At 39.6% G+C, this 25895-nt stretch overlaps 1 protein-coding gene across 8 annotated transcripts in view; it reads right to left on the bottom strand.

Moving 5' to 3' along the window:
- The window catches only part of dock8 (dedicator of cytokinesis 8), a 256091-nt gene that overhangs the window by 109479 nt on the left and 120717 nt on the right, over positions 1–25895 (bottom strand). For all 8 annotated transcript variants that reach the window (XM_072281729.1, XM_072281730.1, XM_072281731.1 and 5 more), the window contains 2 exons: positions 23236–23329; positions 18987–19149 (listed from right to left, as the gene is read on the bottom strand). In XM_072281729.1, the coding sequence (XP_072137830.1) occupies positions 18987–19149; positions 23236–23329 (257 nt within the window). The remainder of the gene's footprint in view (positions 1–18986; positions 19150–23235; positions 23330–25895) is intronic.

The raw sequence follows: 25895 nt of genomic DNA, 5'->3' as shown, positions 1-25895 counted from the left end.
GTGGAACCTGTCTTGTGAAATACTGAAACTTACTCCTCTCTTTTTATATGACTCAACTGTTCATTGCAGGAACTCAGAGAGCCATCAGTATGGTCCTAGTTGTATAGGCCCAACCCATCCATCCATAGTTTAGCTAAATAGAACACAGAACATAGAATAGTACAGCACAGTACAGGCCCTTCAGCCCACAATGTTATGCCGACTCTTAAACCCTGCCCCTCATATAACCCCCCCCACCTTAAATTCCTCCATATACCTGTCTAGTAGTCTCTTAAATTTCACCAGTGTATCTGCCTCCACCACTGACTCAGGCAGTGCATTCCACGCACCAACCACTCTCTGAGTAAAAAACCTTCCTCTAATATCCCTCTAAAACTTCCCACCCCTTACTTTAAAGCCATGTCCTCTTGTATTGAGCAGTGGTGCCCTGCGGAAGAGGCGCTGGCTGTCCACTCTATCTATTCCTCTTAATATCTTATATACCTCTATCATGTCTCCTCTCATCCTCCTTCTCTCCAAAGAGTAAAGCTCTAGCTCCCTTAATCTCTGATCATAATGCATACTCTCTAAAGCAGGCAGCATCCTGGTAAATCTCCCCTGTACCCTTTCCAATGCTTCCACATCCTTCCTATAGTGAGGCGACCAGAACTGGACACAGTACTCCGAGTGTGGCCTAACCAGAGTTTTATAGAACTGCATCATTACATCGCGACTCTTAAACTCTATCCCTCGACTTATGAAAGCTAACACCCCAGAAGCTTTCTTAACTACCCTATCTACCTGTGAGGCAACTTTCAGGGATCTGTGGACATGTACCCCCAGAACCTGCTGCTCCTCCACACTACCAAGTATCCTGCCATTTACTTTGTACTCTGCCTTGGAGTTTGTCCTTCCAAAGTGTACCACCTCACACTTCTCCGGGTTGAACTCCATCTGCCACTTCTCAGCCCACTTCTGCATCCTATCAATGTCTCTCTACAATCTTTGACAATCCTGTACACTATCCACAACACTACCAAACTTTGTGTTGTCTGCAAACTTGCCAACCCACCCTTCTACCGCGCACCCCCCCCCCCCAATTCCAGGTCGTTAATAAAAATCACGAAAAGTAGAGGTCCCAGAACCAATCCTTGTGGGACACCACTAGTCACAACCCTCCAATCCGAATGGACTCCCTCCACCACGACCCTCGGCTTTCTGCAGGCAAGCCAATTCTGAATCCACCTGGCCAAACTTCCCTGGATCCCATGCCTTCTGACTTTCTGAATAAGCCTACTGTGTGGAACCTTGTCAAATGCCTTACTAAAATCCATGTAGATCACATCCACTGCACTACCCTCATCTATATGCCTGGTCACCTCCTCAAAGAACTCTATCAGGCTTGTTAGACACGATCTGCCCTTCACAAAGCCATGCTGACTACCCTTGATCAGACCATGATCTCTAAATGCCCATGGATCCTATCTCTAAGAATCTTTTCCAACAGCTTTCCCATCACTGATGTAAGGCTCACTGGTTTATAATTACCCGGACTATCTCTACTACTTTTTTTGAACAAGGGGACAACATTCGCCTCCCTCCAATCCTCTGGTACCATTCCCATGGACAATGAGGACATAAAGATCCTAGCCAGAGGCTCAACAATCTCTTCCCTCGCCTCGTGGAGCAGCCTGGGGAATATTCCGTCAGGTCCTGGGGACTTATCCGTCCTAATGTATTTTAACAACTCCAACACCTCCTCTCCCTTAATATCAACATACTCCAGAACATCACCCTCACTCATATTGTCCTCACCATCAAGTTCCCTCTCATTGGTGAATACCGAAGAGAAGTATTCGTTGAGGACCTTGCTCACTTCCACAGCCTTCAGGCACATCTTCCCACCTTTATCTCTAATCGGTCCTACTTTCACTCCTGTCATCCTTTTTTTCTCAACATAATTGAAGAATGCCTTGGGGTTTTCCTTTACCCTACTCGCCAAGGCCTTGTCATGCCCGCTTCTTGCTCTTCTCAGCCCTTCTTAAGCTCCTTTCTTGCTTCCTTATATTCCTCAATAGACCCATCTGATTCTTGCTTCCTAAACCTCATGTATGCTGCCTTCTTCCACCTGACTAGATTTTCCACCTCACTTGTCACCCATGGTTCCTTCACCCTACCATTCTTTATCTTCCTCACCAGGACAAATTTATCCCTAATATATGCCCATGCAAGAGATCTCTAAACATCGACCACATGTCCATAGTACATTTCCCTGCAAAAACATCATCCCATTTCACACCCGCAAGTTCTAGCCTTATAGCCTCATAATTTGCCCTTCCCCAATTAAAAATTTTCCTGTCCTCTCTGATTTTATCCTTTTCCATGATAATGTTAAAGGCCAGGGAGCAGTGGTCACTGTCCCCCAGATGCTCACCCACTGAGAGATCTGTGTCCTGACCCAGTTCATTACCTAGTACTAGATCTAGTATGGCATTTCCCCTGGTCGGCCTGTCCACATACTGTGACAAGAATCCATCCTGGACACACTTGCCCCATCCAAACTCTGCCCCATCTAAACCCTTGGAACTAATCAGGTGCCAATCAATATTAGGGAAGTTAAAGTCACCCATGATAACAATCCTGTTATTTTTGCACCTTTCCAAAATCTACCTCCCAATCTGCTCTTCGGTTTCTCTGCTGCTACCGGGGAGGGGAAACGTCGACTCAGACCATGAGAGGCCTGCGTCAGGCATTTTCATGCCTTACAAGGTGCAGATTGGAAATCTGTGTGGGCCACCACTCCTCGCTGCTACCAGGGGGCCTATAGAATACTCCCAATAGAGTAACTGCTCCCTTCCTGCTCCTGACTTCCACCCACACTGACTCAAAAGAGGATCCTGCTACATTACCCTCCCTTTCTGTAGCTAATTACTACTTCTCTTTAGTTTTTTATTCCTCCATAATTAATAAATGTTATCAAGTTAGACTATTAAGAAACTAATAGGCAGCAAACTGGCAGAGTCAGCAGAACTGCCTCAGTGATCCAGACCTCCAGTACAATCTATGTAGACCATAAACATTTTCCCTGTGATCATGTAGGTTTCCCTCAGGGGCCTGGGTTTCCTCCCACATTTCAAAGTTGTGCTGGTTGGTAGCTCAAATGACTTAGGATAGTGTGTAAGTGTGTATGAGTAAATATAGAAAGATTCAGATGTTCTTACATCAGTTAAATGAGATAAGTTCAAAATGAAATTATGCACTGACATTTAACACAAATACTTTAAATCTCCCCATTTTATTATTTATCATTGGAAAATTTCCAATGAATTGTTTCCCCAAACTATCTGGATCTGCGAATAACCACTGCAAACTCGTCCAGGATAAATAACTTGGAGTGGATAGTTAGAAACTTGTAATAATCAATCAAGTCCTGTCAAATGGTTTCTAATGCTTTAGAATTATTTCTAAGATGTTTCTACAATTTGATATTCCTAGGGAGATCTGAATCAATGATTGTTAAAATGCTTAAACCCAATGTACAGTGGAAAGGTATTTGAGTAGGCTTGACACATGACTGTAAAGAAATCAGTACAAAGGAATTAAATTCCCAAGTGTTGAATTTACCAAGCTTTCTGACTGACACTGTCTTCAGGCAATGTTATGTTCCAGAGCACAGAGGTAGGGAAATGTCACCATTTATCTCTAACAGATTCTCTGTAGCATTCATAACTTAGCCTGCCTATTTAAACCAACAATATGTATGACTTACATATAAGCCTTTAAGATTATTATTGGTGATATCAGTAGGAAATGCTGTACATTGATACTAATGTTAATATTCTATATTTTAAAGAAACCAGTCAAAGATTCAACTGAAGTTTATAGGCTGCTACATATTTGATCACTGATAGAACAAATTGGAATTTACATACTGTACACAGGTGGGTAGTTAATATAACTCACATGATCCATACCTATCCTCATTGAGACTGGCGAAACACCCATACACAACACAGAGAAAACAATGAATAATGTCAAGAGGAAGTCAATCAATCAAATAATCAATTTAAAAAATGTAAGGCACTATTTGGACTCTCACATTGTCATATTATTTCTCCTGGTTTGCCAGAACTGTTGTTGCTGTACTTGCCCTATCCACGTTATAGTTGTTAATGCTTCCTGGTATTGCACACCAAAAAAATAAACAAAATTAAATGCAGTGTTAAAGGTTAAGAAGCTGTGTGAGTATATGGAAATAAGTAAGGAGCAACAGAAAGGAGATGTGGCAATGTAGATTGGATGGAGGAAAAGGAATGGCATGCAAATAAGTGAAGGGAAGGGCAATGGAAAGAGAGGAGATGAACAATGGTTTGCTTTATTATCTGTGGGAGATTGAAAGTGAAATAGTTATATTTCCCATCCCCTTGATATTTGGGCTACAGGTTCCCTCGTGCGTGCCTACTTTCTCACCGAGATCCAATTATTGATACCAGTCTTCATTTCCTGCCCAGGAATTGGGGGTAGAGGGGAAATTGTCAGGGGTTTACTTGTCTAGTTTAGGCTTCAGGTATGAAAAGGCAAACACTGAGGTGCAGGTTAGTTGAATGGAGCAGCCAGTTACATCAGATAATCAAAAATGATGGGGTTTGAATTAGAGGGTAGAGATTGTTTCAGGCAAAGATGTCTGCAAATGGAGATTTATTTACCAAGCTTTGTTTTGCTCCTTTGCTCTAACTTTCATATAAAGAAATAAATATTATTTAAAATCTTTCCCGTTCCAATTCTGGCTAAATAATTGTGTAGTAACCAAGGTATAGTAACATTTAATATGCAAATTTGTCAGTGCAAGGTAATTTACCTGGATAGCTCACAATACCAGCAAAGTAAAGGATTACTCATATAGGCAAACTGAGCATGAAAAAACTGAATTTAGTGTCTCAGTGTGCTTGGCATTACAATTATTTGGTAACATCTATACTTGAGACTGCAAATTACTAACAGCAGCAGACTGAGCACCAACTACAGTCCCATTGTGAAGTGTCATACCATGCTTGTTAGGTGCGACCAAGTACAATAACTAAAAGAATGTTTAACAAAAGCACCAGTCAGAAGTTGGCTGCTTGTTTTCTAAAGTTACCTGAGAGTTTAAGTAAGAAAAATCTATTTTATGTAATACCATTAATGTTCTTTCAACTCTTGGAGAACTTGTAATACACGTTCTCACAACAGGTTTGTCCAATGGGATTCATTTTATTTATTCACTGTGTTACAGTTTACAGAAATAATGTACTTAGGTCTAATAGACATTAAAAGAAATGGTGCAAGTTTTTGGTGGATTTAACAACTACTTCATATTTTTCCCTTATTGTATAGCCATTACCAGGCTGTCAGTCAAATGATTCTAGACCACTTCTGTTCTGTGATTTGTTATACCAATTTTCTATACTTCTCTAGTTAATAGTATTACCTTTGGACACTGTACTGAATTGAAACTAAAGGGCCTGAATTATGAAATTCACTTCCCAAGCTGCAGGGCACCAAGCTGTCTGCTACACAGTAGCGAGCTGCTCTTGGCAGATGCTGCAAAGTTGAAATGAATGTTGCGCAAAGAATACTCTCAAAAGGCTACTGCACAACTTTACAATTGATATCTCAAGCCAAAAGTCAAAACTATTTAACTATACAATAGAGGCTTTTTTTTTTGCTTGGAGAGATCTGATGACCATGAGCAAAAGGATTGTGGATATAGCTGCCAAATTGTTGCAAAATTGGCTGTACACAGTGTAAAATAGCATTAGGGTGGCATGCACTCAGAAAAAGTGAAAATATGGAACTTTGCTGCCAAAACCCTTAACGAAACATTCTCCACGACAGCCACACAGCAACAACGTACCCTCTGGCCAACATGAAAGGATAGAAGTTGCAAGGGAGAAGGTCTGAGTTCCCACATTAACTCAAAGGGCATGCAAGTATTGGTTAATACTATTACACAACTGTGTGCCAGGGACAAAGAGGGCCAGCATACTCACCATAAAGCAACATGGAAACTTTGTGGTTTCATGCCATGCTTCAGGAGGGTCTGCACACCAGATTTTATATCTGTAGAGTGAAGATCCTCACAGAGTGTGTATTTTAAGCAAGGTCAGAGTTCTTTCAATGAAATGCAACTCTTCAGGAAATGCAAAGGTATTGTGGCAAGACATTTCCATGGTCAGAACAGGTGCTGATTCAAAACTGCTGGAGGATCATCTAGCAGGATGTGATGGTCATTACATAACTAAATATAGGTCTACTGTGTTGTTGGTAGCAGGTGGAAGGTAGAGAGGATCACCTTCTCACTTTAGAAATTATGATTTTGGAGCTTTCCAACAACAAATGTGTGACTGAGTTATAACCTGTGTAGCCAAGGCTTCTTTGCTGTACTTATCTGGGCAATAAGGCTATGGATGCTGGACCTGTGTCTTCTATCTGCTCCACCTCATGTGTCTCAGGAACTCGAGCCCTAAGCTCTGTGGCATTCAATTGTAAGTTGTGTGGCATGCAGCACCAGGCACTAAAGTATTCACATCTGTTTAGCCTGGCTTCACAGCTTTCAACAGCGTCTCATTTGGACCAAATCAATGGTGCTTACCACTGCAAACTGGGAGCTTGTATTTGGATTCAGCCGCTATGGTCAAAGAAGTCAGTGGTGTAAGGACCCAGTGAAGTATTGGGTGGCTCTAATGCCAGAAACTGCCTCTCCAGACAGTGTTAGCCACTGAAAATACCTAGCAGTGTTAACTTCCTGAGAATGAGGTATTCAAGTGTGGTTCCTAGAACATTACATTCATAATGAGGAAATGCTTCACTTGGCCAACAATGAGTTGCACACTGACAAAGAGGAAATCTTTTCCATTGTTTGAAATGTTCTTGATTATTAAGGAGAGGGCTTGCGGGCACTTGTGGGGCGGCAGAAATGTTGGCAAAATTCAGTGCCTGAGATTTCCTTTGTCATCTTTGAAATCAGAATAAGTGAAATTATTTTCTTCATGAACATACTGTGAATTCGCTGATGAAACTCGTGGTAGAGGTCTGCCGTGGCCATTTGAAAATGCTGCAGTGAGGAAGCTGAGCGTCTGCATGACTTTGACCTCCACAAAAAAAACAGTCCAGCAACAAGAGTCTGGTGGAAATGTTCTTTGCATCTTGGTGATGACAGTATAGAAAAGTTTGAGTTGCAAGTATGTTGTACGTTAGAGGATTTCAACAGGGACATGGTGCCTCTGATGACTTTCTGAGAACATTATATTGATGGACATGCCTTTGCCTCCTTTCTTGAAGTTCCCTACCCACTCGAAGTGTCAGCTTGATCGTAATGATGCCTCCTGTAATGGAGTGCTATGAGCAGTGTCACCATCAAGGTACTCAATGAATGAAGTTCTCAGCATCTAAATGCAAGAGAAAGCATTCACTTTGTGGACTTTGGAAGGCGTTTGAGCAGCCTGCAGTCAGTTATCAAACTGCCCAGTTAGGTGTTCTGATGTCAGTGGAGTGTTCCTCTAATGATTAAGAGAAACAAGTGTGATGTGCTCCATGTGGCACTGAGAATGTTTCAAACCTGTTGCTGTTGAGAGTTTAAACTCCATTTGCTATTGGTGTTGAGCGAAAATGTTCTTTATTAACTAGTGTATCGACGCTGGGAAAATATTGGGTGTGCTAATATGACTGGCACTTGGAAACAGCTCATCCAGTTTCACAACTGAAATTATCATGAGCATAAGTTACTCAATAGTGCAGAAGAAACAATTTCTTGACTGATATATTGCTGAAAGACTCACACACACTTCTCAGGTCAAAGCACTTAAACACAATGGTAACCTGTGCAAACCTAGGTTGTGCTTTGGCTTGCTTAGCACATGCTTTGCTTTGGACTATGTGTCAGTGTGATTATATTAGACAGCTCTGTGGGAATGGAGGTGTGAATGCTGGCTGTGTCCAGGGGAGGATGTAAAAACGGTGTAGATTTGCTGGAGGACACTCTCACTGTTACCTATAGCACATGGATGTTGGAAGGTTTCTAGCAGCCTGCCGTCTGTATTTTCTAGTGGTTACTGATAGTATGCACTAACTGGAAATAATACATAATCTAAACAACACCAATCTTAACAAAAGTACTTTAAAAAAATTAACTTTCCAGTTACTACCAAAGAACTGTCCATCATCTCTGCATTGATAATGTAATCAACTCACTTCATTCGTCAATTCTGAAATATCCAGACTCTTCAACTATTTCAGCAACAATCCACTATCCTTCTCATCCATTTAGCTTTCTTGAGATTCTGGCTTAATATTCCTCTCTATGAAGTGCCAGGAAATACATCCTGATCATTTCCATTCTTTAGCTACAGCCAAATCATCACCATCTTTCTTGGACTTTTTGTATGTTAATCCATTCTTTTTTCAAACCACACATTCAGTATATCAATTCTTCATCCATTGACTTTCCTCACAACCCATTTCTCTCAGTTTTTGCTCATTGGCTTTCATGATCCAAAAGCTATGGTCTTTCATTTCTGATTACATCTTCCAAAATCAGTTGAGACCATTCCAATATTTGAGAGAGGCAATTTAGGAGATCTCTTGTATCCTCTGACTTCCACATTTCATTTTGAGAGGACGTTCATGGTAAGCATTCATTTAAATAACCTTGTGTCAAATGAAGGGTTTAATTATTACAAGGTTTAAAGTGGGTGCACGTATTTCAAAACAGCACAGGATTCTCCAAGATAATATATTGTTATGAATCTAACCAAAAGTTACTGGGAAAATTTCGCAATTCCCTTTCTGGCCAATATGTCTTCTGCCAGACATGCACTTCCCATCCAGTAAAGCTTCTGTGTGAAATATGTGCCAGTTTTCTTAAAATACAGCTCTACCAAATTCGCCTGAAATGATTTATAAGTTTTGGTTGATTATGAAGTTTTAAAAAAGTTATTTGAATTCAGGAATAAATAGATGTTTATATGATCTGAAGAAGCCTCGTCATGAGATCTTAAGAAGAACAGAAGGTGAAGAAACACAAGATTGCACACGAGATCTTCTAGTTGATTTCATACTCTCTTTCAACATGGAAGGGTCCATTCAGCTTATCAAGTCTGTGTGAGTCTTAGAATATCCCCTGTGCCCCCACTTCCATGTAAATGATTCTCTCTTACATGCCCATTAGTTCCACCTGATTTGCCTGCCGCCCACCTACATTAACGAGGACACTTAATCTGTACAGAGGACAGTTAATCAATTATTGATAACTTGCAAAAAGTTTGAAACTGGCTTAACTAGCTATCAAAGATTTTTCAGCTGTTTCATGGCTTGTTCCCTCCAAAGTGCCTATGTCATGTTAGGCAAGGCCCTCCGATGATCAGGATAACATTTACCAGCCAGTCAAATCAGGGGGATTTGCAATCCATATATTCTTTTGTCATGGTGACAGTAAGCTCTGGGTTTTAAACTGGTTAGAATGAACCAATCTTGGGAAGGTGAGCTTCTTCTGGACTTGCAGAACATTGCCAGCGTGAATATTGTGCCTAATTATAGTAGAGTTGCTTAAATACACAAATTTCTCTTCTCGATCTGTACTAGAGCTCCAAAACCATCTTGTCAATGAAACACTGGTGCTGAAGGCGGCTCAGCAACTGCAGAACAGTGACCGGAATCATCAGATCCAACAAATGAAGAATAAGGTCTGAGAATTCTGACTTTAATAATCATTGGATACTTGTGGATAGTGACTGTGACTACAATACGCTAACAACAAATAATCCCACTAAAGTACCATACAAACTTAAAATTATAAATATCAGAGAGAAGAGAAAGCAATCAGATGTGTTTTCAACCTACATTACTATAAATTGAGCAAGAAATTCTGGTTATTTAATTTTTATGTATTTATAGTAATAAATTTCAGTATTTTTAATATGGTTACTAATTATTCCATGGCAAGAACTAAAGATAGAAGTCAAAAAGAAACAAAAATATGCTCCTCAAACAAATCACCTCTTTAACGGTGATAACTCTCTGGAGAGCCTGTGGAAGCAAAATCATTAGAAAAATTTAAAGTGACGTAAAAGATTGGGAGACTGAGAACCACGTGACCTGGAAGAAACAAGAGAAAATCTGCAGATGCTGGAAATCCGAGAAACACACACAAAATGCTGGAGGAACTCAGCAGGCCAGGCAGCATCTATGGAAAAGAGTAGTCGATGTTTCGGGCTGTGACCCTTTGACAGGACTTCAGCAAGGTCCAGCACAAAGGAGGAATTGAACCCTGAGGTCAATCAGCCATCATACAGAACAGCAGAGCAGGCTTGAGAGGATCAATCCCCTATTCCTACTTCTATTTGCTAGTGTTCAGGGAAGATAAACCTTCCAGTATTTAGTCTACACATGGCTCTAGACTCACCAATATGGTTGACCTTTATATCCCCTCTGAAATGATTTTGCAAGCCACCCCATTCAAGGGAAATTAGGGACAGGTAATAAATCTGACCTTGCTAGTGATGCTCCATTCCTGAAAAAAAAGGTTTAAATTAAAAAAAAACACATTTGTGGAGACAATGTCTTTTAAAGTGATAATGAAACATTATCAAAACATTTTGATGTGTCTCTTATAGGTACGATAGCACAGTTTCGAGAGTAGGTTTAAAAATAAAACTCAAGACCAATACATTAGCTGGGATTGGATTTTTTTCCATAGATGTCACCTGATCTGTTGAGTTCCTCCAGCATTTTGCGTGTGTTACATTAACTTGGAAATTAATTTGTATCTCATTAATTCAAAAAAGACAGCACCTATATGGAATGTGCACTGCCATTTACTGAGAAGATTTACAGCATCAGCCCACTGGATGACCCATACTTTGGAATTTTTACAGCTGGTTCTGATTGAAGGATTGCTAACAAATCACTGAAATATTACACTTATAAATGTATTGATCTGAAAGTATTAAACCCCATTATTTTGAAGTTACATAAACATGCAAAACATGTCATCATTAAGAGCAAAATTACTGTTGAGTCAAGCCTTGATTTAAGATTGCTTTGTTGATTTTAATATTGAAAACGTTTCTGTCTGGTCCAGTTTACTGTTAATAAACTGAATGGCCACCTGAAGATCCACAGTATTTAAAAAACAACTCACTTTGAGGACTTCACAATTCACTTTTGAATCCATTATGTATTGTCTTTAGAACAATTGCTTTTAATGAATCCACACCAATTAGCTTTAGATATTTACTTGAAAGTATTTGCTTTTAATAACATCAGTTGCTGTGATGAAGAAATACTTTCTCTGAGCCAGCTCCAAACTGCACCTCACTTACTCAGAAAATTTCACAAAAGCATGGGCAAATGATATTACTTTTATATTTCATTTGGTTATCACTTCAGAAGATTTTTAACAATATGTTCCTTTATCCTCCCCCCTGCACAGAAGTTTTAAACAGAGGCTTAGGATCCAAGGATGGTTACAACTTCAGCGAAAGAGAAGGAAACAACTCTACCCATCAACAAAACAGCTACAGTACATTCCAGTCTGATCTAACTGTGAGTATAACAACATTACTCTGCAGGAAAGGTAAGAAATATAAAGTTGTCCCAGACATACTGTGGACAGTAGCTGAAGTGCTGACATAAATTCTTTCTTCTTTCTGCATGCCTTACTGCAGCTCCAAATCACAGAGGGTCTATTTAAGTTGTTAGTCTAATTTGGTACCAAAAAGTGTTCTTTGCTGTTGCACCCTCAAATGGCATCAACTAGGAGGTGTGGCTGAAGCTTTGGTAGTGACCAATGAACAAGACATCGAAGTTTATCACCCAACAACTGCTTGAAAAATATTAAAACCACTGACTACAACTTCTATCTAACTTGTCTTTGGGTAGAATCTTATTTTACCTAAAAAAAAAATCCTGATTAATTTAGTATTTTCAGAACTGAGTAAATCTCTTTGCTGTTACCCTATGCATTGTACCTACAGTCCATATCATCATAAGCAACACAATGGAACATCACTATGAGTTTTTGGAAGGCTTTAGAAAGGCATGTGTGCTGGATTCCCATTTCTCTCTGTTTTCTTATCCCTGTCACTACTGCAATTGAACTTCATAAATTGAACAATGACCATTCTTCACATACATTATGTCCTTTAATCGTTATGGTCTTGCACTAAAATGCAGCTCTCCATTCAAATCTTGATGCAGTGAAGTATAGGCTTCATTTCCATGATACAGACAGAATGGAATTTCTTGAAGGAGCCCGAAGAATGATACATATAAAGTGTATCTTATTTTGTGGTGTCGTAGGTGACCTATCATTTTCAAAGTTCAATGTAAAATTATTATCAAAGTCCATATATGTCACCATGTACTACCCAGAGATTTATTTTCACGTGGGTATTCACACTAGAACAAGGGAGTACAATAGAATCAATGAAAAACTACACACGAACATAGACTGACAAACACCAATGCGCAAAATAAGACAAACTGTGCAAATACAAAAACATTTATAATAATAATAATAAATAGTAAATAAATAATACTAAGAACATAAATTGTAGAAAGTGAGTTAATAGTTTATCTTCCAGATGGCTGTTCTCAAGAGGGGAGAAAGAACTAGTGGAGTTTATAGAATCCAACCAAAGGGATCCCAGCCATTTCAATCATATTGCCATTTGGCTGCAGGTGAGTTTGAACAAAATTATTTTTTAAAGCTGTTACACTTAAGTTCTGAGTACCTTGTCCAAGCTTCATTATGCTTTGCAACTCTCAAACACAGTTGAAGCAGATTTCAATGTAAATATGCAAAGTATTTAAATTTTCTTCAAGGTCCACATTAATGAGCAAAATCTTCAAAGAGTTGCTCTGAACTATTACCCAGCCATATCCTGTTTCCGCTAATGTAATTGTTCTCTCCTGTTTTCTCAAACAAAATCTGGTTGAGCTGTGATTCAGCAGTGATTTAATGGTTCTGTGAACTTTGATCAAATGTGGTTGGATTATAAAACTGGATTTGTGGACCCTCACATCAAGAATTTAGCAATTCTTATTTTACAAATTGTTATTTGCCTGCAAATCAGTGGATTATTAATCAGCAGTTAGAGAAAAAAAAAACATTTTTAGCAACCTCCTATACCTTATGAAAAGCTATACAACTCTATCTAAAGTAACTTGGGCTCTCATAAATCGGTGTTATTGTTTCTGATATCATTTGCTTCTGATATTCTTCATTATTAATGAATGTAATAAACTATTTATCTATGATATAGATTCTTAGCTTTTGACATCCACAGAACTATTCTCTGAAGAGTTATCTTCTATAACTTGCTTTTGCATTTCATGAGCTCAGGAAATCCAAAGAACTTGTGACATTGAAGGGAAACATTATCAAAAAGAAAAGTTTGATGAATGAGAAGGCTGGGCCAAATGGGCTATTTTCTGATTGACATTACTGCTGGGACTTTGACTCTTTCCATACCATATTAATTACTTAAATGAAGGGACACAGGATATTGTTGGCATATTTGCTGACAAGGACAAGTAGGTGGGAAAGTAAATTATGAAGACATAAAATATTGGCAAAGGAATAGAGATAGTCAAATGGGCACCACGGTAGCCTTGTGGTTAGTGCGACTCTACCAGAGCTCGGGGCATCAGAGTCTGGAGTTCAATTCAAGTGCCATCTGTAAGGAGTTCGTACGTTCTCCTCTTATACGCGTGGGTTTTCACTGGGTGCTCCGGTTTCCTCCCACAGTCCAATGACGTAGGTTAATTAGTCATTGTAAATTGGTCTTATAATTCAGCTAGTGTTAAATATGAGGGTTGCTGGGTGGTGTGGTTGTTGAGCTGGAAGAGCCTTCCTCACAGCTCCTCCAAATAAATAAATGAGGGTTCAGAAAATTGGCAGACACAGACTTATGTGGGAAGGAATGAGTTTATCTCTTTGGTAAAAAATATAGAAAGGCTAAATATTGTACAAATTTAGAAAACTAAAAGAATGCTGCTGTGCAGAAGGATATAGGTGTCCTCTTACAGGAAATACAGAAATAGCATACAACTACACCAAGCAATTAGGGAGGGAGTTAAGTGCTTGCCTCCAAGTAGATGAGTAGATGAAGTATATTTAAAAAAAACCTCACTGGGTCTTCACAATGCCAGATCTGTGCTGTTGAGTGGTGGTGGTGAGGGCTGAGGATGTGAAAAGATGGGTAGGTTTTTCTCTTGAAGACATTTCAGAGAGAGTTTATTTAGGATGATTTTTAAAATGAAGGAAAGGTTGAGCAGAATGGGCCTATACTCACTTGGAGTTGAGAAGATCTTGCTGAAATATGGTATTCTGAGGGATACTGAGAGCACGTTGGCTGAGTAAAGACAGCTAAAACCTGGGTGTGGGGTTTGTGTGGTAGTTTCAGAATAGGAGACCGCCCATTTAAGGTAGTTGAAGTAGAATTTCTTTTTGGTGAATGTTATGAGTCTTAGAAATTCTCCATCAGTGAATATCATAGGATTTAAAATCACTGAATGTATTCAATGTTGAAATAGATAAGACTTTTGGCCCATGTGGAGTTATATAAGGTCCATGCAGTAAAGCGTACCTGAGGACAAGTTCAAATCAGCCACGATTTTAGTCAATGATAGACCAGGCTCAAGCTGCCAAATCGCCTACTCCAGCTTCTTCGGCAGCAGCAAGGGAGTACCGTACTTCTGAAGTTTTGCCACTGTTGTAATATGTGAAATATTGCAGCCAATACATGCACAAGTAGATTTCCACAAACAGCAAAGTGACAATGAACAGGTACTCTCTTTACTAGTGATTTTGATTGTCAGGGTAGCAGGAATGATTCCCCAGTTGTCCAACACAGTGGAACAGGATCTTTCTCATCTACATGGGAGAGGAAGGAGCACCTAGAATTAACAGTGTAAGTGAAAAGGCAATCGCTGACAGTGTGGCATTCTCTCAGGAAGGCACGGGAGCACTAACCTAGGTTTTAGCATTCATAATCCTGCAATTGTGGCAGGATTGCAGCATTAAACGATGACATTTCAATAAAGGCTGTTATGTTTGCATATATTTTTTTCTAAATATGCTGTTTTATTCCTATCAGGTGACTTCTGGTTGGATTTAGAAAACTATCAAATTACTTATCAGGTCGAATATGCATTGAGAATTGAACCACAGAACTGGAAGAAAAAGACAAGACACATCAAGTGCACATTTAGACAAGGCAATGAGGATTACTGCTCCAGCATACAAATCAGTCAAATTTTGTCAGGAGGTACTTCATCAGCCCAGAGCCCCTGTAAAACACTTCCATTTTCCACCAGTAATCCAGACAATGACCTTCACAGAAATATAAACTGTCCTGATCAACATTCAGGTACAATGTTGTTAATTATGAAGAACATATGCATTGGCTTGTATGGTTCTGGTCTGTGCAGTCCTGTAGTTTCAATGATTATAATTTCCATTGTAACAGCGAATGTAATTCAAAAGCACAGTGTCATGAACCATAATGAAGTCATAAAAAGTGCCATAAAAATGCAAGCCTTTCTTTGATTTGTGTTGGATGGAGCTTTATCTTAGTAACCAGCAGATGCTACAATTGATTTCAATGAGAAGAGGGAGAGAGAAAATAATTATGGGTTGGTTCTTGCTCCAGAATTCAGTCATCGACTCCAAAATAAGTGTGTGTGTGGCTGTTTATCAAGTACGTATATGATTGCATTGTGCAATGGTGCTGTTTGTGACTGAACTGGCTGTGCACACAGTTGGAATTTCACAAGTGGCCGTTTAGTAACTGAAGGAAAAGGACTGCTGTACCACTGCAAGGAGAAAATGGACAAACTTTGTACTTCAAGAGAGGAATAAAAGACAAGAAAATAAACAAAAACATTGAAAATAAAAGCAAAAGTTGGCAATTTGGACTTAGAGCTTCTCCCTTCTTCACCATGTCATCTACCTGTGATGCTGCTTTGAGCAAACAATGTGCTTGTATTCCTGGAGCTCTCGGCTCCATAACATTCCCCAGGACCCTACGTTCACTATGTAAGTCCTGCTCTGGTTTGATCTTCCAATATACAATACCTCGTATTTATCTGGTACCAATCCTCATCCCACATACTCTGCTGATCAAAATCCCTCAGCAATTTTTCATAACTTTTGTCTACAATATCATCTATTTTAGCATCATCCACAAACTTACCAATCCAAACGATAAAGGTCTCAGCACCTATCTCTCTGGCATACCATTACACACAGATCTCCAGGTTAAGGTACAACCGTTCACCATCACCTGCTTTCTATTATTGAGCCAATTATTAGTCCAATCCTTCATCTTCCCCTGAATTCCATGCAATTTTACCTTCCAGACTAGTCTGCCAAGAGAGATCTTGTTAAAGGCCTTGCTAACATCCATATAAACAGTATCCACTCCCATACCCTCATCTATCCTCATGGTTACCTCCTTGAACTGCAAGAGATTTGTCGGATATGGCTTCCCATGTACAAAGCCATCCTGACTGTCCCAAATCAGACCCTCTCTCTCCAAATGTTGGTAGATCTTGACATGTTGTCATAGATCCTTCATTTCATGTTGCAAGTTTCTTGGCACTTTCAACATGCCATCACTTCACCAAACTTACAGAAATTTCAATTTCTACTTTGCTGAATTTACCTATGTCTACTGCATGCCGTAGATATACAAGTGTGTACATTATACAAATGTACTATGTTGATTTCAGACGTGGATAATGGGTGCCAAATGCTATCTAATGTATCCATTATATCTGAACAAACTTCCTGGATAAAGATAATGTGCCAGTGGGACTAATGTTCTGAATAGCTTCATAATCCTAGTTATCAGGCATGCAAGTGCTTCAAGAAGTTTAACTTAGAAAAGAAAACTGAGTTAGATGGGTGAAATCTTAATACAGATGTATTAAGCTTACTTCTCAATATAATATATAATTCTGCTGAATTCATATTAGATCATTTGGAAATCAACTTGGAAATCAACTTGCAAATAGCAAACACAGTACATTAAAATATTTTGAAAAATGTTCCTTCTTTATCCTTTTCCAGTGAATATGGGTTCCAGTGAATGAGAATTGTTTTTTGTAGAGATTGCTTTTTGGCATTTATTTTGACATTATCTGTCTTCCTATGAAATGCAGAAGTTAAACAAGACAAAAATTCCATAAAATTGTTTTGCTTATGGTTGTTATACTATCTTGGTTATAATATGTTTAGATACTATTTTTATATCCATCTTTAAAACTGATGGATATAGAAATGGTATATAAACATATTAAATGTAATTAGTATTGGCAGCAGTAACTTCGTGTCAGATCTCAGAGACTAAAACGTTGTATTGAGAAATAGATCATCATTAAATTAACTGATAAACAATGTTTAGTTTAGTGATCTTTCACCAGATTCATCAGTTCTAGTAGCTGCTACTATTAAGAAAGGTGTAAATTGACCTTCAAGTAGAAAATAAATTGTGTTCGTCATAAACGGAGAAGCCTGTTTGTTTCAATTATTCCCTGTTACCATTTGACACAAACTCCTATCCCTGGCTTGAAGACAGATATCATTAATAGATTCAACTTCATCTTCATCTGAGGAAAAGGTAAAGATCAAGACCTCAGACTATACACAAAGTCTATGATTTCTGCCCTCGCTATCCTTCTGAGATATGGACTACCTACAAGAGCATTCAAATCAATATTTCTTCAAAATTCTCCCTATCTACTGTATTTATTAAAAAGCAAAGACATTAGCATCCTTTTCCAGGCCAAAATCCTCAGCATTAAGGCTCTAATTAGAGCCCCAATGGACATACAACATTAACTGGGATTTCACCTCTTAAAATGAAGATCTGCTCCCAGTACTGTCACAAGAAGTGATTTATGAATGTACAGGGGAAATAATTCAAATCTTAACAAGCCCACTAACTTGTGGGAATCATTGTCCATTGAGCGCTTTAAAAGGAAGACCGTGCGGGATGACATTGAGTACATTGAGTCCTTTAATCAACAGCAAACAGAAGCCCAGTTGTAACACGTCAATCCCAAACCACAGACCAGACTGCCTATCAACACTTCATGTCACACCTGTGGCAGAGCACAGGGATCCCATTGGCCTCCTCAAGCCATCCCAGGAATCTATAAAGCTGGAGTAAAAGTAAGTCATTTTCAATCCCAAAGGACAGCCTAAGAAGTAATTAGATGCATGGTCACCCAGGAAAAAAAGAGCTTATTGAAATGCTCACCATTATAACCATAAAATACACAATAATAACTCAGAAAATAATAGCCTGCATTAAAAAACAAATCAATTTACTGTTATAATAAATATAAATGAAGCACAAGTATCTAAAGCCATTATTTATTCCTCTGTATAAAACTGATAGATTTCATTAGTGTGGCTAAACAAGAGCAACAAAGAGATATTTCATTCTGGTCATTCAATAGCAAAGATTGGTTATATGAATCACTTTTCTCGCTTAATGCTTCCTCAAGTGCACCTCATGCTTTCTAAATGTCTTGTTGCTGCCATAAATTCATGCATCGAAATTTGACAAAAGAATACAAACATTCCTTTAGATCGGGCTTTCAGTGTGCAAATACCAAATATATTTGAACAGGGAAGAAGAGTAAGATAAAATATTCTACCAGAGCCAAAGTACTTTTTCTTATATTCATATTTATCTGCACTTGAATTGTTGATTTATGTGAGACACAGTGATGTTTCCCAACACTGTTTCTTAATGATTCTGCTCTCTAGTGATTGAATTAATAGCTTAGAATCTCACAACAATACTTTCATCCTCAGGGACATTAGGGAAAGCAGGAATGAGTGAAAGAACATTATGATAAGAATGCTTTTGAAAGTAACTTGAAAATTCACATTATTTATGCAAGAGGTCTACCAGTTTGCATTTTGACACAGGCATTTCACACTGGTCTCCTACCTGTAGGTGGTATGTGGAACATATACTTCTTGAGAAGGGAATTCTAGAATTTCTTTGATTGGTCGCCCCCGGTTTTCAGGATATGGTTTCACTGGCAACAGCTCCGGAGTAATGCAGAATGCAGTACTCTCTCCAACAGGCAAGATTTCGATTTTTATTTGACCTGCAACACCAGTAAACGTGTCCTTGAACAGACGTACTCTAAAATTTAAAATACTCCCTCGCATCTCGCAGAAATATCTCCAATCACTTCGCAAATCTGTTACTTTGGCAACAAAATTATCCTATGAGCAGCTTGTTGTTTAGTTATTCCATTTTTTAAATAATTGATTGAGGATGCTATATCAAACAATAAGTGTATTTTCTCTGCTGCATGGTCACCACGCAATGGACAAGCTGACAGAGCCCTTGCTAAGGCTTGCATCGAGAAGAAAAGACCTTGAAAAATGCAGCAATGCTTCAGTGCTGCACTGAAATTTCAGCACAGTCTTTTATTCTCCCAGCCTTTAGGCATAATGCAATTTATAATGGTACCAACTATATCAATGTGAAAAGCAATTAATTGAACTCAGTCTTTGTAAGCCTAAACATTAATGTATTGTAATGATGATGATAATATAATATTCCTTTAATTTCACTTTCACTTCAGTCTGTAGCTGTTATATGCTTATATCATAGAATAATACAGCACAGTACAGGCCCTTCGGCCCACAATGTTGTGCCGACCCTTAAACCTTACCTCCCATATAACCCCCCACCTTAAATTCCTCCATATACCTGTCTAGCAGTCTCTTAAATTTCACTAGTGTATCTGCCTCCACCACTGACTCAGGCAGAGCATTCCACGCACCAACCACTCTCTGAGTAAAAAACCTTACTCTAATATCCCCCTTGAACTTCCCACCCCTTTTCTTAAAGCCGTGTCCTCTTGTATTGAGCAGTGGTGCCCTGGGGAAGAGGTGCTGGCTGTCCACTCTATCTATTCCTCTTAATATCTTGTACACCTCTATCATGTCTCCTCTCATCCTCCTTCTCTCCAAAGAGAAAAGCCCTAGCTCCCTTAATCTCTGATCATAATGCATACTTTCTAAACCAGGCAGCATCCTGGTAAATCTCCTCTGTACCCTTTCCAATGCTTCCACATCCTTCCTGTAGTGAGGCAACCAGAACTGGACACAGTACTCCGAGTGTGGCCTAACCAGAGTTTTATAGAGCTGCATCATTACATCACGACTCTTAAACTCTATCCCTCGACTTATGAAAGCTAACACCTCATAAGCTTTCTTAACTACCCTATCTACCTGTGAGGCAACTTTCAGGGATCTGTGGATATGTACCCCCAGATCCCTTTGCTCCTCCACACTACCAAGTATCCTGCCATTTACCTTGTACTCTGCCTTGGAGTTTGTCCTTCCAAAGTGTACCACCTCTCACTTCTCTGGGTTGAACTCCATCTGCCACTTCTCAGCCCATTTCTGCATCCTACCAATATATCTCTGCAACCTTCGACAATCCTGTACACTATCCACAACACCACCAACCTTTGTGTCATCTGCAAACTTGCCATCCCACCCCGCTACCCCCACACCAGGTCGTTAATAAAAATCACGAAAAGTAGAGGTCCCAGAACCAATCCTTGTGGGACACCACTAGTCACAACCCTCCAATCCGAAAGTACTCCCTCCACCATGACCCTCTGCTTTTTGCAGGCAAGCCAATTCTGAATCCACCTGGTCAAACTTCCCTGGATCCCAAGCCTTCTGACTTTCTGAATAAGCCTACTGTGTGGAACCTTGTCAAATGCCTTACTAAAATCTATGTAGATCACATCCACTGCACTACCCTCATCTATATGCCTGGTCACCTCCTCAAAGAACTCTATCATGCTTGTTAGACACGATCTGCCCTTCACAAAGCCATGCTGACTGTCCCTGATCAGACCATGATTCTCTAAATGCCCATAAATCCTATCTCTAAGGACCTTTTCCAACAGCTTTCCCACCACAGATGTAAGGCTCACTGGTCTATAATTACCCGGACTATCCCTACTACCTTTTTTGAACAAGGGGACAACATTCGCCTCCCTCCAATCCTCCGGTACCATTCCCATGGACAACGAGGACATAGAGATCCTAGCCAGAGGCTCAGCAATCTCTTCCCTCGTCTCATGGAGCAGCCTGGGGAATATTCCGTCAGGCCCTAGGGACTTACCCGTCCTAAAGTATTTTAACAACTCCAACACCTCCTAGCAACATACTCCACAACATCAACCTCACTCATATTCCCTCTCATTGGTGAATACCAAAGAGAAGTATTCATTGAGGACCTCGCTCACTTCCACAGCCTCCAGGCACATCTTCCCACCTTTATCTCTAATCAGTCCTACCTTTACTCCCATCATCCTTTTGTTCTTCATGTAATTGAAGAATGCCTTGGGGTTTTCCTTTACCCTACTTGCCAAGGCCTTCTCATGCCCCCTTCTTGTATTCATGTACTTAGCTCTCCATACCAATTTTCAGAGCTGAATTCATCATCTATATGCTACAGCTATCATTGGAGAATATTGGCAAAGAGCAAACAGTGAACTGGTTGCTGTTATTACTATTATGACAATTAAAGTGCTGCCCTAAATGTGGTGAGCCCAACTGAACATGCAATTGCAATTAATAATCTAATGGCGCTATCAAAGGCTTGAACCTGCATCATGGCATTTTGTAGGCATCTTTTGGCATTGTATGCTACGTTGGGAATAATAATAACTGGTGACCTGAATTGTTGAATCCCAGTTTTCAGTCACTAGGCATTAAGGAAGCACTGAAAGGAGGCTTATGGCTGTCTATACTCCACAAAATCTCAGATCTCCGACTGGTGTTTCCCTCACTTTTCTCTTCAACATTAACCTGTTTTTTGCTTCCAGCCCAACCTCATTCCTTCAGCAGAATGCACTCAAATTCCTTCAGTCTGGCTTTTGACCTTTTCACAGAAATAAAGTAGTCCAAATCAAAAACAACTGACTCCATTTGTGTCTGCAGTGCTCGCTCCCTTTCGTTTCTTTCTGATCAACAGAATAGATAGATCATTCTCTTCTGCTGCCTTACCCCACTCCCCAGCAACATTTCTAAAAGTCTGACTTGCTTTGATCCAACCTAACAGTACAAATTTTAAGACAGTGGATCTTGGATAAGTCTGAGAATTCTCCGGGCTAACTTCAGGAAGGCACAACACATCATGTCCCGTCTATTCTGCAGCTTCTGCTCTTTTTCCACTGGTTCTGCCTCACTCCTCAGGATGAACTATGCTCTGTCCAACTCTGACATGTTCAAACAGAAGTTAATTCAGAGAATTCCATATCCTTCATCATAGCTTTTACCTCTGCAACACTGCCGGAGTGAATGCTGAACTATGTTGTAAATGGCTAATGGCTCTCCTCACATTGGATTTCTGAGTGCTACAGATCATTATCTGGGATTTTGCAACATCCAGAGATTGAGCATATACTGTAGACATCCCTTCTGAATAGATGTCAACCAGACTGGGAGAAAGCTATCTACAAGGATCCACGAACATCAACTGGCTATAAAGTGGCGTGACCAACTCTCCCTGCTCTCTACCCATGAGGGGCACAAGATTCGACTGGGCATCAGTGAAAGTCATGGCGCAAGTATATGGCATGCAAGGGAATTCCTGGAAGCATGGTTTTCTGCTAACAATTCTTTAACAGACATGTAGACCTCAATCCTATTTATAAGCCAATGCGGGCAAAATTTCAGACCATAATGCACGGAGCTGTCGAATCAGTGATGAGACCTCCCTCTCTACGTCACAACTGAGTTTCTATAATGATGACCAATCAGTCGATAGTTAAGTATATAAAAGCCAAGCATACAGAGGACACACCACAAAGGAACAGCGCTCAGATGATGTCTCCTCGTTTGGTGACATTTCCAAATGGTTTGTCAAGACCAAAGAACAACTCAACTCAACCATGTCCCTTCCCACTACAGACAGCTACCTATCAAATAATCTAGACAGCAGGATACAATACAGAAGTGGCAGAGAAGATTTTACTTCTTTATTGATTTTACATAGTATGGACTGGACAGGATTTAATCAAATTAATTTATACGAGGAACCAATCCAAATAAATTTGATAACTGTCAGCTCAATTCCTCTATTTTTGTATATTTTAAGAGTCAGCTTCAAACCAGCTCTGACAACAACTACAGGTCAAATGAATTTGAACTGCTACCTGGTATTGACCGCAATCTTCTCAGCGGTGCATTCGATCTTTTTATTTCAGCCAAAAACTTGAGCAAATCTTCATCACTCAGCTTGTCACCTTCCTATAAACAGCACAACACAAAAAACTCAATACCTAAGGATTTATATTTGGTGGAGCAAAAAGGTTATAACCTAAAAGTGTAATAAAAATAGTGACTTAGTTGTTTTTGTAGGTCAACCTTCCGTATTTCCCATGTTTGCTTTGCATGAGTAAATGAACAAGGAAGAAGATTCAGAGACCTGACTGATAACATTTAGAAACATAATGCAAGGAGAGTAAATTCATCCTTCGAAGTTGAAAAAGAAATGTAGAAGCTTTTACAGATATATGTATACTGAATAATTTTCAAGATACACATTCTACTTTTAAATGCCTTACTTTTCATGCCACATTGTAAGAACATGTGAAATTGAGATGTCCAGGAAACTTTCTTAATGCTGAAGACACTGTATTTTAAAAAGGAGATTCTCACCGAGATTCTCCCACCTATCCTTTGGAAAAAAGAATAGAAGTCCTGGAAAAGACCTGATACTTTAACAACTAGTTAAACTAAAATATTGTTACCAAACTGTAGAATTGTAAATATTGTTTGCTTTATCATTTGCAAAGGAATAATTTCAACCTTGCTTCATTGGTCTCATTTTTATATGTCTGATAGTTAATTCTTAACTAATCAGAATGGGGAGATTCCCTGACAATTGTTCCAAGTTAGAGAAAAGTAATTGGGATATCCCAATTCACAGAGAGAAACAATTAAGTAAAAAAATGATTATTGTGAACAAGACGTTTTAAAATATTCTGATGTAAATTTACTCCATATTTTAAAGATGTTTGAATAAAAACATAGATCAGTATGGCAGAGGAATGGACATCATATTCAGCCGACTATATCCACACCAACCATGACGTCAATCTTAACGATCCAATCTGTCTGCACATGCTCTGTGCATCTATTCTCTATCCCTAAATACCTCTCAAGTGTTGCCATGATCTCTGCTTCTCCCACGTCCACAGACAACATGTTCCAGGCACCTAACTTATAAAAACTTACACTGCATATCTCCTCTCAAGGTGTTCCCCTCTTAGCTTGAATCTTTGTCCTCTACTATTTTACATTTCCACCCTTTTTTAAATAAATTTTATTTGTCACATGTACATCGAAACATACCGTGAAATGTGTTGTTTGCATCAACGACCAACACAGTCCACGGATGGGAGCAGCCTGCAAATGTGCCCATGCTCCCTGCGCTAACACAGCACGCCCACAAATGACTAACCCTTAATAACTCACACACCTTTGGAACATGGGAGGAAACCAGAGCACCTGGAGGAAACCTATGCAGTTATGGGAAGAATGTAAAAACTCCTTGGAGAATGAACCCCAATCACTTGCCTGTAAAGCGTTGTCAATGTTTGTTTCCCTCCACAGATGCTGCCTGACCTGCTGAAATCAATGTTCTGTCCAAAGAAGACAAACATACTGGAGGATTTTAGCAGGTCAGGCAGCACCTATGGTGGCAAATAAACCTTCAACGTTTTGGGTCGAGACCTTTCATCAGACCTTTTTTTTTTTTAAATCACCCTTTCCACTTGAGATGCCACTTTCAGGGAGCAATAGATCTCAACACCAAGATCCCTCTGAACATCAATGTTCCTAAGGGTTCTGCCATTTATTGTATGCTTTCTTTTTGCATTTGACTTCCCAAACGAAACACCTCATACTTGTCAAAATTAAACTTCACCTGCCATTTCGACATGCAAGATTCCAACTGATCTTTATGCCACCGTATCCTTTGACAACCTTTCTCACTATCCACAATTTCACCAAAGCAGGAGTTTTTGGCATTTATTTCAAGGGAATATAAAAGCAAGGAGATAATGCTGAGGCTTTATAAGACACTAGTCAGGCCGCACTTGGAGTATTGTCAACAGTTTTGGGCTCCTTATCTCAGAAGGCATGTGTTGCCATTGGGGAGAGTCCAGAGGAGGTTCACGAGGACGATTCTGGGAATGAAGAGGCTAACATATGAGGAGCTTTGGGCCTATGCTCACTGGAATTTAGAAGAGTGCAGGGGGATCTCGTTGAAAACTACTAATGTTGAAAGGACTAGATAAGGTGGATGTGGAGAGGATGTTTCCTCTGGTGGGGGTACCCAGAATGAGAGGGCACAGCCTCAAAACTGAGGGGCGACCTTTTAGAACAGAAGTAAGGAAGAATTTTTTTAAGCCAAAGAGTGACGAATCTATGGAATGCTCTGCCACAGACTGTGGTTGAGACCAAGTCTGTGGGTACATTTAAAGTGGAAGTTTAGATTCCTGATTGGTCGGGGACCAAGGGATATTATGAGAAGGCAGGTGTATGGGGTTGAATGGGATCCGAGATCAGCCATGACGAAATGGCAGAGTGGATTTGATGGGCTGAATAGCCTAATTCTGCTCCTATGTCTTATGGTCTTATGGGTGAGATTGGACAAACTTGGATTATTTTCTCTGGCGTGTTGGAAGCTGACGAGTGACCTGATAGAAATAAGTAAAATTATGAGTGATATAGATAGAGTAGGTAGGCAGAATCTATTATCCAAGGTGAAAATGCCAAATACTTGATGCTGTTGCAATAATTTCAAAAA

This window comes from Mobula birostris, chromosome 17 (genome assembly GCF_030028105.1).
Source record: "Mobula birostris isolate sMobBir1 chromosome 17, sMobBir1.hap1, whole genome shotgun sequence".
NCBI classification, from domain to species: domain Eukaryota; kingdom Metazoa; phylum Chordata; class Chondrichthyes; order Myliobatiformes; family Myliobatidae; genus Mobula; species Mobula birostris.
This window is presented reverse-complemented; position numbering and strand designations above follow the sequence as displayed.